General features: G+C 41.6%; 1 protein-coding gene across 1 annotated transcript in view; it reads left to right on the top strand.

Annotated features, from left to right (window-relative positions):
- Nucleotides 1-13219, top strand: part of WASL (WASP like actin nucleation promoting factor) — a 72278-nt gene extending 59059 nt beyond the window's left edge. Inside the window, exons 8-11 of the mRNA XM_056573778.1 lie at nt 2841-2994; nt 8966-9495; nt 9591-9702; nt 11954-13219. Of these exons, the coding sequence (XP_056429753.1) occupies nt 2841-2994; nt 8966-9495; nt 9591-9702; nt 11954-12015 (858 nt within the window). The 3' untranslated portion in view covers nt 12016-13219. The remainder of the gene's footprint in view (nt 1-2840; nt 2995-8965; nt 9496-9590; nt 9703-11953) is intronic.
- Nucleotides 13220-16922: the final 3703 nt, after the last annotated feature.

The raw sequence follows: 16922 nt of genomic DNA on the forward strand, positions 1-16922 counted from the left end.
CTTAAAAATGTTGCCTGCATTGGTTTTAAAATTTTAAGCATTGTTTATATGAATGTTTTCTGTATATTACCGTTATGGTGTGAACATGACACAATGATGAACTTGTGTAAACCCGGTTACCCCTCACCAAGCAGGTTTTGCTATATATAGGTGGCTTACCCGAGGGAGGGGAGGGTCTGATGAAGCATGCATGCGCACGCGCAACAGCTGTCACCCAGTCATAAATCGATCTACCTGCTGTATCCTGTCATGCTGCTTGTTTTAACTGCACCTTTGGAATAAATATAACCAAAGTTTTTTGCACCTGATGCCTGTGAGTGCGACCCTTGCTTCTATCTACGTGAATTCTGTATGAACGGTTACTACTTTGGGGTGAGCACCGCAACAGGTGCATTGGAAACTGATTTCCTCCTTGAGCCATCCGGAGCAAAGAGCGGACAGAGACGCCATATAGCTGCAAGAGGGGAAGGTGCCCACCGCTTTTTTCTCTTTGTTCATCATTTGGATTACTATTATTATTATGTAATATACTCCTTTCTGATGCAGCATTTGTTTCATCTGATTCGCCAAGTATAGAATCGAATTGATGAATAAATCTGTCTTTATAGACTTCGACTGCGTGAACTTTAGGGTGCTTGTACACAGTGTAGTTTTGCAGTTAAACCAGGTGTGGTCCATGATTAATTTGATAATTTAACCCCTTAAGGACCAATGCAAATAAACCTGTACGCCCCTGAAAGACCAGGCCTGTTTTTTCAAATCGGGGATGTCTGACTTTATTAGAGAATAACTCTGGTAAGGTTTTGCCAATCACGATAATTCTGACATTGTTTTTTTGTCACAAGTTGTCCTTCATGTACATAGTAAAAGTAAGCCGATATCATTTGTAGTTTTTTTTTACAATGCAAAAAATGATGAAATTTTTACAAAAAATTAAGATTTTTTGCTATTTTAACACTAATTGGGTTGCATATATTTATACATACTGACCAAATAGTTTATGAAACTTATACTTTCAGATGTCTACTTTATTTTGACGTCATTTTTTAGTTTTTAATTAACATTTTAAATTAGTTAGAAGCCTAACAATTTAACTTGAAATTTTGAAAATTTAGAAAATTTGAAAAGTAGATCTTTTTTTGTGTGCTATGCAAGGTTTGCAGAAATTAAAAGGTAGTAGAACATAGGAACACCCCCCCCCCCCCCCAAATGACCCCATTTTAAAAACTAGACCCCTCAAGGTATTCGCTAGGGGGTACAGTGAGTATTTTAACATCATAGTTTTTTGGCAGGAATTATTACAAAGTCAGTGTTAAAAATTCGAAATTTGCAATTTTTCACAAATGCATCATTTGGGGGGCATATTTTTTGTACATCACTTCTGATATTGAAAGAAATGCACCCTATATTTTATTTAGCTGCTTGTCCCATGTTTGGAAATACCCCCGCTTTGGCCATATATGGTTCCTTGGCCGCGTGGTAAGATTTAGAAGGAGATGAGCGCTATTTGGCTTTCAGGGCAGAACAGTACCTCCACCCCCACAAGTGACCCCATTTATATACCGCACCCCTACAAGTTATTGGCTGAACCAGGGACCTCTCTGATTGGTCCTTGGTCGGCTAGCAGTATAACGTGTCTGTCTGTGACAGTTAAGGCTCCTGATGGATATATCCGCCATGTTGTGGGAATAAGCACCCGCTCATGGCGAATATATCCATCACTGCTGCGGCTGGGTAGCTCAGTGTGTCCGCTCATGACTGCTGGCGGGAAATCCGCCGCTATGAGTGGACACACAAAGCTATCCAGCCGCAGCAGCGAGCTCATTACCGTGACTGCTGCATAATGTGTAGGATCACGTGGCGGACATTCTCAGCATATTACATGCTGCGGATGTCCGCCAATGCGATCCTACACATTATGCTTTTTTTTTTTTTATTAGATTCATTTAATGTATTTTTAATATTTTTTTTTTACACTTTTATTACATTTTTATTTATTTTTACACTTTTTAATGCTTTGGAATACTTAGTATTCCAAAGCATTTCAGTTATATGCTGCCTGCCAGTTTTCACTAGCAGGCAGCATATTAGGATGTGCCTCTCAGGCAATACCCAGGGCAGACCTGAGGGTCTTTGTAGGACCCCCGGCTACCCAGGTATGCAGGAGCACCCCGCGAAGCTCCGGGATGCTGCAGGAGAGACAGAGGGAGCCCCCTCCCTCTGTTAGAACTCCTTACAGCGCGCAGTCACTTCTGACCGCGGCTGTAGGGGTTAAACTGTCGGGAATGAAGAGAACTTCACTCCCGGCAGTGCGGCCACACACAGCACCCCGCGATCGCGATGCGGGGTGCTGCAGAGGAGACAGAGGGAGCCCCCTCCCTCTGTCATAACACTTACAGCCCGCGGTCACTTCCGACCGCGGCTGTAAGGGTTAAAACTGCTGGGACCGAAGTAAACTTCGGTCCCGGCAGTACAGCAGGGTCCCGGCTGTGTGATACAGCCGAGTCCCTGCCGCGATCTCGTGGGTGCACTGGGCAGCACCCACGAGAAGAATGGACGAGTATAGATGTCCAGGTGCGGGAACGCCCGCCAACCTGGACGTCTATACTCGTCCATGGTCATTATCAGGTTAAAGAACAGATTCTACTTCTACTGTTTAAAAAAAAAAAACAGTTAGAAGCAGCCTTCAAAATAGTTTATTCTCAGTGTTATCCTAAAAAAAAGTAGAATCTGGTAATACATTGACACCATTTTATTATATGATTGTTTATTATACCCTGTATTTGTGTATTTTAAATGTGTAAAATACTTGTCATTTGAAACATTTTTTCTTCATTTAGGTCAATAACTTGGATCCCGAACTGAAAAAATTGTTCGATTTGTGTGGTATCTCTGAAGCTCAGCTTAAAGATAAAGAGACATCAAAGGTCATATATGACTTTATTGAAAAGACAGGAGGTGTTGAAGCTGTTAAAAATGAGTTACGCAGGCAAGGTGAGCTCTATCTAGTAATTTAGTCAAGGTAGAGTAAATGTGTTGGTTATAATACGGTGGCCTTTTCAGGATGGAACTGATGGCACTGGGATATGTTTACTGTAGAAGTCAGGCTATGTTCTCACGTATTATTGTGATCAATAATTTTAGCTAAAACAAGAAATTATATTACAGTACCTGTACGCCCTGAGCCCGCTCCCTTTCTAGAACGCGGGGCCACGGCCTCTAACAATGGCTGGGACCCGTGGCTAATAGCGCGAGCCACTGATCGTGGTGCTGCGCCCTATTAACCCTTTAGAAGTGGCGTTCTAAAGTGAAAGTAAACTACTCCTGGATAGCTCAGTCGGCTGTTCAGGACTGCCGTCATGAAATCGCGGCGTCCCGAACAGCTGGATCACACAAGGAGGGCCCCTACATGCCTCCTGTGTGTCCGATCGCCGAATGACTGCTCAGTGCCTGAGATCCAGGCATGTGTAGTCAAGTGCCAGAATCATTGATCTATGTTATCCTATGGGATAACAAAGATCAATGTAAAAGATCAGCGTGTGCAGTGTATTAGCCCCCCTGTGGGAGCTATAACACTGCAAAAAAAAGTGAAAAAGTTCATAAAGATCATTTAACCCCTTCCCTAATAAGTTTGAATCACCCCCCTTTTCCCATAAAAAAAAACTGTGTAAATAAAAATAAACATGTGGTATCGCCGCGTGCGGAAATGTCCGAATTATAAAAATATATAATTATTCCGCACGGTCAATGGCGTACGCCCCCAAAAATTCCAAAATCCAAAATAGCGTATTTTTGATCACTTTTTATATCATGAAACCATTAATAAAAAGCGATCAAAAAGTCTGATCAATACAAAAATGGTACCGATAAAAACTTTAGATCATGGCGCAAAAAATGAGCCATCATACCGCCACATACGCAGAAAAATAAAAGGGGTCAGAAGATGCCAATTTTAAACTTATTCATTTTCATGCATGTCGTTATGATTTTATCCAGAAGTACGACAAAATCAAACCTATATAAGTAGGGTATCATTTTAATCGAATGGACCTACAGAATAAAGAGAAGGTGTTATTTTTACCGAAAAATTTACTGCGTAGAAACTGAAACCCCCAAAAGTTACAAAATTGCGTTTTTTCTTCAATTTTGTCGCACAATGATTTTTTTACCATTTCACCATAGATTTTTTGGGTAAAATGACTGATGTCATTACAAAGTAGAATTGGTGGTGCAAAAAATAAGCAATCATATGGATTTTTAGGTGCAAAATTGAAAGAATTATGATTTTTTTTTTTAAAGGTAAGGAGGAAATAACAGACAAACCTTAAGGGGTTAATACAGAGAAAAACAATAATTAAATATTTTGCACCTCTTCTGTGTATTTTGGACCCACTCCTGGTTTTGGCTGAAAAATAGTGACCAAAATACTATGTGTGAACATAGCCAGAGGATAAGAACAGTTATAATCTCTCTGTGTCTTATCAGGACATAAAAAAAAATCATAGAAAAGAGGTCACACTTACTGGTTACTGGTACAAGGGCAGGTTATGCACCTATTCCCATTATGATGCAGATCAGCCACAATGCTATATAGAGGAGGTTGCACAGGGACAAAGTCCTGATGATCAAGTACTCACACGCCTACTATTCATGAGGCGGATAGCTACCTAGTATTATAGTCGCACACAGATAAGGCATACGATAGCGTGTAGTGTACCATACTGGCTTATAACCTATTAGTGATGCCCATACTCTTCCATCAGACGGGCTGCCCAGCATCTTGTATGTGCACCCCACAAAGCACTGACCCTATCAAGACATTGACTGAGTTGTTTTCATGGTATCTGGATCATATAGCATTTTGGTGTATTTAGCTCTGGTAAACGTGAAGTTGTGTGCATGTAGAAAGACACAAGTGACAGGTATGACAAAAATGACTTTGCTTCACACGTTGTTCTTCATTTTTTTTACATAATATTACACTTTAAACTCATGGTGGCCTCCCTGTACCTTTGTTTTAAAGTGCAACTGTCATGAAGTTTGGGACATATAAACTAACCATAGTCTGTGTATTGTGTGTAGACTATTAATCCAGCATTACTACCTTTTTATTCCAGTTGTAATTACCACAAAACACACTTTTCTTTGCAGTCACTGACAGTCAGATAGGTGTGGCCAGGGGTTCGCTATGCCCTCCTGCCACCACGCCTATCCCCTATGCCTCAGCACTGGGACTGCTGTGTTATTGACAGGTCCCAGCGCATGCGCCCCCTTTGATTTTTATGTGTGCGCCGACCAACAGGAATTTACACAGCAAGCGCTGGCTCCCCTGGCCAGCACTTGCTCCTGCTGTCTGACATCGCTGCCGGTACAATGCTAGAGGCACGGAGCGAGTGAGCTCTCTAGCACTGCACAGGCGCACGGAGATGTGAAACAGCGGGAGCGGACACTTGGTGGGAAAGCGATAACAGTGCCCGTTCTCCTCTTCTTTGTGTGTGCCTGCATTCAATAGAGGCAGAGAGCTCACTCGCTCCGTGCCTCTAGCATTGTACCGGCAGCGATGTCAGACAGCAGGAGCGAGTGCTGGCCGGGGGAGCCAGCGCTTGCTGTGTAAATTCCTGTTGGTCGGCGCACACACAAAAATCAAAGGGGGTGCATAAGCTGGGACCTGTCAATAACACAGCAGTCCCAGTGCTGAGGCATAGGGGATAGGCGTGGTGGCAGGAGGGCATAGCGAACCCCTGGCCACACCTATCCGACTGTCAGTGACTGCAAAGAAAAGTGTGTTTTGTGGTAATTACAACTGGAATAAAAAGGTAGTAATGCTGGATTAATAGTCTACACACAATACACAGACTATGGTTAGTTTATATGCCCAAACTTCATGACAGTTGTGCTTTAAAGTGCTGGGTGTCCTTTTCACAATATGCCAGATATTGGTCAGGAGATATAAAAATAATGTAATTTTATAATTAACATTTTAGGTGAGAGAATTGTCCTTACATTAATAAAAGGGTAACTCTTCTTTTAAGTAAACTTGAGCTTTGAAATCCAGTTTGCATATTGGCCACTAGATGTCAGCAGCAAACTACTCACTGGTAATTTTCCAGATAAGTGTTACTAAATGAAGGTTTCTTGTAGATTGAGTGTTTCCTCTCCTTAAGAGAACTGTAGTAAAATATTTTTCATTACTTCTGTGCCCGGGCTGCAAAAACAAAAAAAATTCAACTCTTCTTCCTGCGTTCCCCCGTTGCGACGATATTGGCGACTCAGTCCTCCGGTGTTGGTCTTCCTCCTGGGGATGGTGAGGCATACTGGACTCGGCGTATCTCCAGCCGCAGTGATGTCCCGCTTCGGCCGGTGATATGCAGAGCGCACTGTCGTGTAAGGAGCTCAGGCAGCAGGGAGAAGGCGGGGTCCAGGCTCCTTACATGACAGTGCGCTCAGCCTATCACCGGCTGAGGTGGGACATCGCTGTGGCTGGCGATACGCTGAGCGCAGTATGCCTCCCTGTCCCCAGGAAGCAGGAGGACCAGGACGCCGATATCGGCACAACAGGGGAATTTAGGAAGGTGAGTTAGTTTGTTCTGTTTTTTTTTTTTTGCAGCCCGGGCAGAGGTAGTAAATGTTTCACTACAGTTCTCCATTAAGATGGCTGGCATCAGTTCTGTGCACACCTCCCCATGTAAACTTGCAATGTGCTGCCAACAACAATGAATGGGAATGGACACACAAACAATCCAGTGATTATTCATGCAGCCATTTGTTGTTGCAGTAAGTTACTAACTACAACTCCCAGCATTTCCCGATACAGACTATCGCTCTGCAGTTGTACCAAACCAAAACTACAACTTCCAACATGTTGCATTATAACCTACACTGTACTATTATATAGTGCAACACGCTGGGAATTGTAGTTTTGGTTTGGGTCAGCTGCAGAGCCATATGCTAAATCATGGCATGCTGAGAGTTGTAGTTAGTAACGAACTGCAACTCCCAGCATCCCCTGCCACAGCTATGCAACTGCAGTTAACCAAAACTAGTACTACATGTAATATGGCTATATATATATATATATATATATTTATATATTTATTGTGTGTGTGTAAAGTAGTTAGTTATTTTTTTGCTGTGGCCGGGGCAAGTCATTTTCGTTTTTTGGCCAAGTACATCCTAAATTTTTGATTTCGGCTGCACCACTAATTTTCTGAGTTATTCAAACCCTTTATTATGCTATATTCTGATAAAAATGTAAGAAAAAATAAGCAACAGTCAAAAATGAAGAACTCTTTAATCCATAAAAGTTCTCATGGGCAAGCAAAAACCTCCTCTTTTAGCTGCCACAGTTTTTTAATTGTGCAAAGTGCAACAAGGTGTAAGGCCGCGTTCAATTTCTCTGCAGAATTCTGCATGAAGTTATAGCCAATACACTTCAATGGGATCCGCTATCCCATTCACACTGCAGAGTTTCCATGCAGAATTCTGTGCAGAAATTCTGCCACATGAAGAATAACCTAAGATGGAATGGATTTCAATGGAAGCTTTAAAGCAGGAACGCTTTGAAGTCTAAGGGAGGCATGGTACTGTGTGCACGATATAATCAGATAGAGAGAGATAGGTAGAGATATATAGATATATAATCTCTATGTCTTAGGGCAAAAAAGTACTAGTCAGCCACCAATTGTGCAAGTTTTCCCATTTAAGGGTGCATTCCCACCTGGCTTATTTCACGCTGTGCAAAATTTGCGGCGGCAGCGGGAAATACGCTGCATATTCCTCGCTCACTCTACACACGGCTTTCCGGCGGCAGCCCTACGTGTGCAGTGAGTTTTGGAGGCGGAGCCACGTGTCGCAGTCATGCTGGCAGACGGCTCCGCCTCCAAAACTCACTACACGCATAGGGCTGCCGCCTGAAAGTGTAGAGTGAGCAAGAAATACGCAGTGTATTTCCCGCTGCTGCCGCAAATTTTGTGCAGCGTGAAATCCGCTGCATAGACGCCAGGTGGGAACGCACCCTTAAAAGATGAGGCCTGTAATTTTTATCATAGGTATACCTCAGCTATGAGAGACATCATGAGAAAAAAAATCCATAAAATCACATTGTCTGATTTTTAAAGAATTTATTTGCAAATTATGGTGGGAAATAAGTATTTGGTCACCTACAAACAAGCAAGATTTCTGGCTCTCGCAGACCTGTAACTTCCTTAAAAGTCTCCTCTATCCTCCACTCATTACCTATATAAAAGACACCTGTCCACAACCTCAAACAGTCACACTCCAAAGTCCACTATGGCCAAGACCAAAGAGCTGTCAAAGACAGAAACAAAATTGTAGACCTGCACCAGGCTGGGAAGGCTGAATCTATTAAAGGCAAGCAGCTTGTGTGAAGAAATCAACTGTGGGAGCAATTATTAGAAGATGGAAGACCTACAAGACCGCTGATAATCTCCCTCAATCTGGGGCTCCACGCAAGTGTAACACGCATGGGAGGATAAGCATATTATAATGCACTATTTTGCTCATTCAACTGGCCTCTTAAAGGGCTATTCTGACCTGTTCCTCCCATAAGATTTTTGTGTTTTAATGCCTTTTGATATAAACCCATATAAAGGTCTGCTCCATTGATTTCTTTAGGTCCGCCACGTTGGAGTGGTATGTATGGAGGGTTACAAATAATGAGATTTAATAAGCATGAAGTGTATGGAGTATGGTTTTATGCTTATCCTTCAAATCCTGTTTGCAGTTTTGAGCCCAAATTAACGCATTGAAATTGTTTACCTCAGTGTGTTATCTACGCTGTTTAATATTATGCAGTTTCCCTGTATTGAAGAGTGTTGAATGCATGCACACGGAGTGTTTTTTATTTATTTTTTTATTCATACAAAAAGATGCAGTTGAAGTTGTTGAAGACATTTGCTTGTGTTGTCATTATAATACTTAACTATTGATGGTTTCTGTTTTACAGCACCACCGCCACCTCCTTCAAGAGGTGGTGCTCCACCCCCTCCTTCACACAGCTCAGGTCTACCACCCCCTCCACCAGCAAGAGGTGGCATTTCAAAACCCCCTCCACCTCCTTCCAGAGCTCCTATGGGTGCACCCCCACCACCTCCACCTTTCAGACCTGGGGCCTCAGGACCACCACCACCGCCACCTAATCGAATGCATCCTCCCCCACCACCAGGTCATTCTTCAGCTGCACCTTCGAGTCCACCTCCACCTCCTCCAATGCCAGGATTTGGAGCACCTGCCCCACCGCCTCCCCCTCCTCCACCAGGTCCGCCTCCTCCACCTGGTCCACCACCTTTACCTGGGTCAGCAGCAGACAATGAACCTCAGATTGCACCTCCTATTGGCAACAAATCAGCACTTCTTGAGCAGATTAAGGGAGGAGCTCAGCTTAGGAAAGTAGATAATAAGGAAAATCGACCTGTGTCTTCCTCTGGACGAGATGCTCTGCTAGACCAAATACGACAGGGAATACAGTTAAAAGCTGTAAGTAACCACCGCAAATGTCACTGTCATGTCTCTGTATGATGCCATCATGTAACTTTCCCTCTTTCGGTAACTATGTATGCATTATTTACCAGGTGACAGACGAAGCAGATACTGTTGCATCTCCACCACCTGCACCTGCTCCTGGAATAGTAGGAGCACTGATGGAAGTAATGCAGAAAAGGAGTAAAGCCATTCATTCTTCAGGTAAATGTTGACTTATGTTTCTGAGTAAAACCGCTGTGTCCTGTTCAGATGAGAGGACGGCGGGTGGGCCCTTTCCTCAACATCCACTAAATGATCTGATGGTCCAGCCAGCCATGGCAGGCTGGAGCAGCAGAGTACCAATAACACTGATCATTGCTATGCTATGTCATAGCATTGAACAGTGTATGCAATCCAATGATTGCATGTAATAGTCCTCTATAAAGATAAAAAAAATTGTGTAAAAAAAAAAAAAAAAAAGATAATGTAATTTAACCCCATCCCTAATAAGTTTGAATCACCACCCTTTTCCCATTTAAAAAAAAATATGTAAGCAAAATAAAACGTATCGCCGCGTGCATAAATGTCCGAACTATAAAAATATAACTAGAGATGAGCGACCCTACAGTAAATTCGATTTGTCACGAACTTCTCGGCTCGGCAGTTGATGACTTTTCCTGCATAAATTAGTTCAGCTTTCAGGTGCTTCGGTGGGCTGGAAAAGGTGGATACAGTCCTAGGAGACTCTTTCTGCCAAGCCGAGAAGTTCGTGACGAATCGAATTTACTGTAAGTTCGCTCATCTCTAAATATAACGTTAACTAAACCACACGGTCAATGGTATATACGTAAAAAAAAAGTCCAAGTCCAAAATTGCATATATTTGGTCACTTTGTATACCATATAAAAAGCAATCAAAAGTTCCATCAAAGCGAAAATAGTACCAATAAAAACTAGAGTTCACAGTGCAAAAAATGAGCCCTCATACATCCCTGTATACAGAAAAATAAATAAAAAATGATAGGGGTCAGAAGAGGACAATTTTAAACATTCTAATTTTCGTGCAAAAGGGAATTTTTTTTAACAGAATTGAAACCAAATCAAACCTTTATAAGTTGAGGTATTATTTTAATTGTATGGACCTACCTAATAAAGATAGGTGCATTTTCACCGAAAAGTGCACTGCGTAGAAACTGAAGCCACAAAAATTACAGAATGGTGTTTTTTCTTCAATTTTGTCCCACAAGTATATATATTTTTTTTTTATTTTGTTGTAGATTTTGTGGTGAAATTGATTTCATTACAAAGTAAAAATGGAAGCACAAAAAAACAAGCCGTCATATGGGTCTGTAGGTGGGAAACTTAGTTAAGATTTTTAGGAGGTGAGGAAGAAAAAATAAACTGCAAAAATGAAAAAAAAAAACCTGAGTCCTTAAGGGGTTAAGGGGTAATACCTTTGGAATGCTTTTACTGAACAAAGCGATTCTGAGATTTTATTTGTTTATTTTTGTGACATTGTACTTAACATTAATGGTAAACTTTTTTGGGGGAAAAACTGCAGAATATTTTTAAAAAATTATAAAAAATTATGAGGTGGCTTCATATAACATATCTCATCTGATACGGAGTCATCTGGGTACTGATGGATAGGTGACACAATTTGATCAAAGCTCCAATTCAATACTTAAAGGAAAACGTTCACCCACAGTAAACCTGATACACTGGATTATAGTGCGGGTGAGCAGGAGATCGATGCGGGTTCTCTGATTTATATACTTACCTGCAGTCCGGCACCCGGTCCCTTTAAAGGTCCTTTTCTTTCTTCGCGGAATTGCACGCTGTGGCCTGGCCTGCCGGGTGGATTTGAATATTCATGGGTGGTGGTCACGTGAGCACTTGTGCCTGCTTTGCGCTCATGTGAGCAGCGCCCATGAATATTCAAATCCAGCTTGTAGGCCTGCCTCCAGCATGCAATTCAGCGCTGAAAGAAGCGGACCTTTGAAGGGACCGGGTGCCGGACTGCAGGTAAGTATATAAATCAGAGACCTCGCATCGATCTCCTGCTCACCCGCACTATAACCCGGTGTTCTTTTTAATGCAGCAGCAATACAGTTATAAATATTCTATATATTCATATCTTTTTTTTTTTTTTTTTCTGCAATCCTTTGTGATGAGATGACTTGTGAGAAGTAATATCTACAGAGGTGTCAGCCTATTGTGATGCTTAGCAGAGTGAACATTATTTTAGAACTGTAGGTCACATTTAGTTTGGGACAATGAAGACATGATCTGGGAAGAAAAGCTGGAAAGTTATTAAAGGGTTTTATGGTTGAAAATGACCTATCATGTATTATACAGAATATATGTATTTGTGTGAATGTATGGAAAGAGACATAATGATGATATTCATACATACATGGTCACACACACAGCCTATTTCTTCATAAGTAATAGTCTTCTTCTTTACCTGTTAGATACTGATGAAGATGAGGATGATGATGAAGACTTTGAGGACGACGATGAATGGGATGATTGATCCACACGTTATATAAATATATATAATATATATATTTTTTTTTAAGGTGAATGAATACTAAACACTACTTTCTGTCTATGACTTCTGTAAAATGATCATGTAAATTGTTTACCAATCTGCTGTATATTTTTGTTGCCTTTTGCTTTTTTAATAATCTGTGCAATACCTCATTGGAAATGCAAAGGTTTGTCATAACACTGCACACAGAACTTCCTCCTGCTAACCGTGTGCAAACTGACATAACATAACAAATCACATTAGTGAATGGATAACATGTACGTGACAAGACCTACGTACGGAAGATTAAGTGAGTCAGTAACAGAAAAACCTTTAATGTAATTGTTATAATGAAAAAAGAAACACTATTTTCTTACCCTGATTTTTCTGTATCTAAATATTGAAATCTAGTATAGCACTACATTCTCTTTTTAAGTCATGCTGATCTTTAATTCCACCCCTCATTTTGAATTGGAAGCTAAATGTATGTTACTTATGTATGTACTTCATTTGTTTTGGTTTTTTTGCACCTTTTTTTTTTTCTTGACACTACAAAAAATTGGTTTGTATTATTGCAGCCGCTACAATTAATGCAAATAACCCAATTCAGAAAGTTCATGCAATAGCATCTGCTATTTTACAGCAATATTGACTGTTTTATATATATATAATACTTTCCAGAACTGAAGGTATGACCGAAAGAAACACCTACTTAGGATTGGTGATTGTTTTAACTTATATGGGTAGTAGAACTGACTGACATAGCAATGCTACATGAGGCCTACGGCCAAGACAGGCCCTAACTGCATTAACTACATGGATACACTTATACCCTGTACACTACACTTTAAATCACATTAGACTATATAAGAAATGGTGCCTCTTCTGCACCTTTACTTGTTGACAGACCTGCTTGCTTCTCTACTGTAGGGTTAAGTTTCTGAATGCATACAAGCCACATTGCAGAAGCTCCAGAATACATTCAGTGCCGTTTATTGTGCTGCATTTCTGTGTATCAAATAGCAAACACTACAAACACAATCATACAGAAAACCTATCTTGAATTGCAAATGAATATTAGTCTATATGGTAAAATAAACACTAATATGTTATGAACCTGCCTATTGCAATGCTCTATTATCTATTGTATAGTTTTGGGGAACAGAGGTTGGCATTAAAAAGAAATAAAGAACATACTTTGTATACATACCTGATATTTACTTCTATTGACATGTCTTCATCTATGAGCATATAGTCTGTCTGATGTCAGTGCTAGTACATGGGACAAGAACACATTTCCCATTCTGTACTAGTTGAGTCACAATAAATAAGTTCCTGTTGATTTTCCTATCAGTATAGCTTTCATTGTAAATGTTACTGGCTGTTAATAACTAATATAAGATTAAGTGTGACAGGCTGGTCCTGTTTCATTTTATATTCTGGAAATTCCAAAGTATTGGACTATCAATAATCATGCAATTAAAGTGATCATGTAAACATTATAGTGTATTTTATGCATAATAAGAACTGTGTATATGCATCCTGATGTGACAACATAGAGCATGTTCAGTGTGTACTCTTGTATTACCTAGTATTATTTAGAAACTGATTCACTCACTACTGCATAGGTATATTTCTTATATTACCACCCTATATATGAGAGGCCCACTATGCTCCCTTTATTAAACTTGATACATACAAATATAAGGTTAACTGGGTATCATGCCGGCTAGTTTGGAAAAAAATCACTCACGATTCTGCCGTCGTCCCGCTTCCTTTTTCTTTTATAATTGCATTTATTTTCCCCAAACAATTAAAGCGGCTTACAAGCATCTACGAGCACAGGTTATCGGAACTATACCACTGGCTAGGAGGAACAGGTACGAGGAATCAACCGGTGGCAAACACAAAAGTACAAACAATCTCCTGCACTCATCGTGGCACTGACGTCTTGAAGCTCCTATCTGGAGACTATTGGGGGATCCAGCTCAGTGTGGGGTGCTCAGAGGCAATAGCTGACCGTTTAATCTATCCAGTGCACTACTTCTGGCTTCGCTAAGGTCATTGTGCTATGCGTGTAAATAGTGCAAAGGTCACACACCCGATCACGTGGTGTGTAGTCAGATCTATATGAACTAAAAAGCAGAAAGGACACGCTCAATTAGAACAAAACAACAGGCACACATATCTATAACTAGCCTCAGAGTAATAAAGTGCTGAATTATATCCAGATAGAAAGTCATTACAAAAAGGGGGACATATACACTTTGCATCAAGGTGCAAGATCCAGGGGGCCTCTGCCCGTAATAATGATGTATTCCTATCCTGACTAGTATCAGGTCTTTTAATTTAAGACCCCCTAACTTAAGTACATTAACAGTGCCACCATGGTCTTCCCTCATGCGCTGTAAAAAGCAAGGGGCAGCCACTCCTGTCTTAATAGAGTATATATGTTCCTGGAATCTGATGTGGAGTTGCCTCACAATTTTACATATGTAGAATCTTAAACAACAACACATCATAAAATAGACCACATTAGAGCTGAAACTGGTGATCAGCTCATAAACGGCATAGTGAACACCTCCCAAATGACCGGAACAAGAAGAAATATAACATTTACATGAGGACAGCTACCACATTTCTTGTTGCCAATTGGGAAACCTTTTCAATTTTCCAATTTCACTTTCGATCTCTGTTGTGTTTTTTACTGTTCAAAAGTTCTACATTTCTCCAGTAGGTCTCTTATTTAGTACATCTTACAAATCCAGAGCACTCTCCAGCAGATGCTAATAAGACCGGTCATTGGACTGTTTTAAAAGCAAATGCAAACTTCTCATTTGAGGCAGTAGAAGTATCCACAGTTCTCAATAAATCATCTCTCTCCCTCATTCTGGCTCTTTTAAGAGCTTGTTGGATGATGGGACGAGGTTAATCTCTTCTTTGTAACCGGGCAGATGGTTCCATAGTTTGATTGTGAAAGGTTTGTTGGGTGCAATTATTCCTTTTGAGTGAAAGAAACTGACTCAAGGGAATCCCATCTTTAACATGTAAAGGATGAGAACTCCCATAATGAAGTATAGAGTTCTTAGCAATGCTTTTTCTATATCCCTCAGTCATCAAAATTGAAATACACCTGACAGTTGTGTAGTTCTTTTATTTTGAATGGGGTATTGTCTCCAACTCCCTGGCTCCTCCCTCTCCTCTTAGAGCAATGCATTATGCTCTGCTGTCTTAGGAGGCTTGGCTGGATCTTGTCTCTTGATCTCAAGCCCTATCTCTGCAGTAATACCACCATCTCTGACCAGCCCCTACAGCAGCTATCACTCATATACATAAACACTGCTCAAAAAATAAAGGGAACACTAAGATAACATATCCTAGATCTGAATGAATGAACTAAAATCAATGGAAATCAAATTTATCAACCCATGGAGGTCTGGATATGGAGTCACACTCAAAATCAAAGTGGAAAACCACACCACAGGCTGATCCAACTTTGATGTAATGTCCTTAAAACAAGTCAAAATGAGGCTCAGTAGTGTGTGTGGCCTCCACGTGCCCGTATGACCTCCCTACAATGCCTCGGCATGCTTCTGATGAGGTGGTGGATAATCTCCTAAGGGATGTCCTCCCAGACCTGATCTAAAGCATCTGCCAATTTCTGGACAGTCTGTGGCGTTGGTGGATGGAACGAGACATGATGTCCCAGATGTGCTCAATCACATTCATGTCTGGGGAACGGGCAGGCCAGTCCATAGCATCAATGCCTTCCTCTTGCAGAAACTGCTGAGACACTCCAGCCACATGAGGTCTAGCATTGTCTTGCATTAGGAGGAACCCAGGGCCAACCGCACTAGCATATGGTCTCATAAGGGGTCTGAGGATCTCATCTCGGTACCTAATGGCAGTCAGGCTACCTCTGGCAAGCACGTGGAGGTCTGTGCAGCCCCCAAAGAAATGCCACCCCACCCCATTACTGGCCCACCGCCAAAACCGGTCATGCTGGAGGATGTTGCAGGCAGCAGAACGTTCTCCACAGCGTTTCCAGACTCTGTCACATGTGCTCAGTGTGAACCTGCTTTCATCTGTGAAGAGGGCAGGGCGCCAGTGGCGAATTTGCCAATCTTGGTGTTCTCTGGCAAATGCCAAATGTCCTGCATGGTGTTGGGCTGTAAGCACAACCCCCATCTGTGGACTTTGGGCCCTCATACCACCCTCATGGAGTCTGTTTCTGACCGTTTGAGTGGACACATGCACATTTGTGGCCTGCTGGAGGTCATTTTGCAGGGCTCTGGCAGTGCTCCTCCTGCTCTTCCTTGCACAAAGGCGGAGGTAGCAGTCCTGCTGCTGGGTTGTTGTCCTCCTACGGCCTCCTCCACATCTCCAGATGTACTGGCCTGTCTCCTGGTAGCGCCTCCATGCTCTGGACACTATGCTGACAGACACAGCAAACCTTCTTGCCACAGCTCGCATTGATGTGCCATCCTGGATGAGCTGCACTACTTGAGCCACTTGTGTGGGCTGGAGACTCATGCTACCACTAGAGTGAAAACACCGCCAGCATTCAATAGTGTCCAAAAACAGCCAGGAAGCTTAGGAACTTAGAAGTGGTCTGTGGTCACCACCTGCAGAACCACTTCTTTATTGGGGGTGTCTTGCTAATTGCCTATAATTTCGACCTGTTGTCTGTTCCATTTGCACAGCAGCATGTGAAATTGATTGTCCACTCAGGAAGCAACACTGATTGACAGTGTGGCACAGAAGTGGGATTGAGTTGGAGTTACATTGTGTTGTTTAAGTGTTCCCTTTATTTTTTTGAGCAGTGTATCTTTATTGGGACGTTACAGGAAGAATGAGTTGACTTGTGCTAAAACATGCCACAGGTATAGTTTGCTGTAAAAATGAGATGT

Source organism: Hyla sarda, chromosome 4 (assembly GCF_029499605.1).
Source record: "Hyla sarda isolate aHylSar1 chromosome 4, aHylSar1.hap1, whole genome shotgun sequence".
Taxonomy (NCBI): Eukaryota; Metazoa; Chordata; class Amphibia; order Anura; family Hylidae; genus Hyla; species Hyla sarda.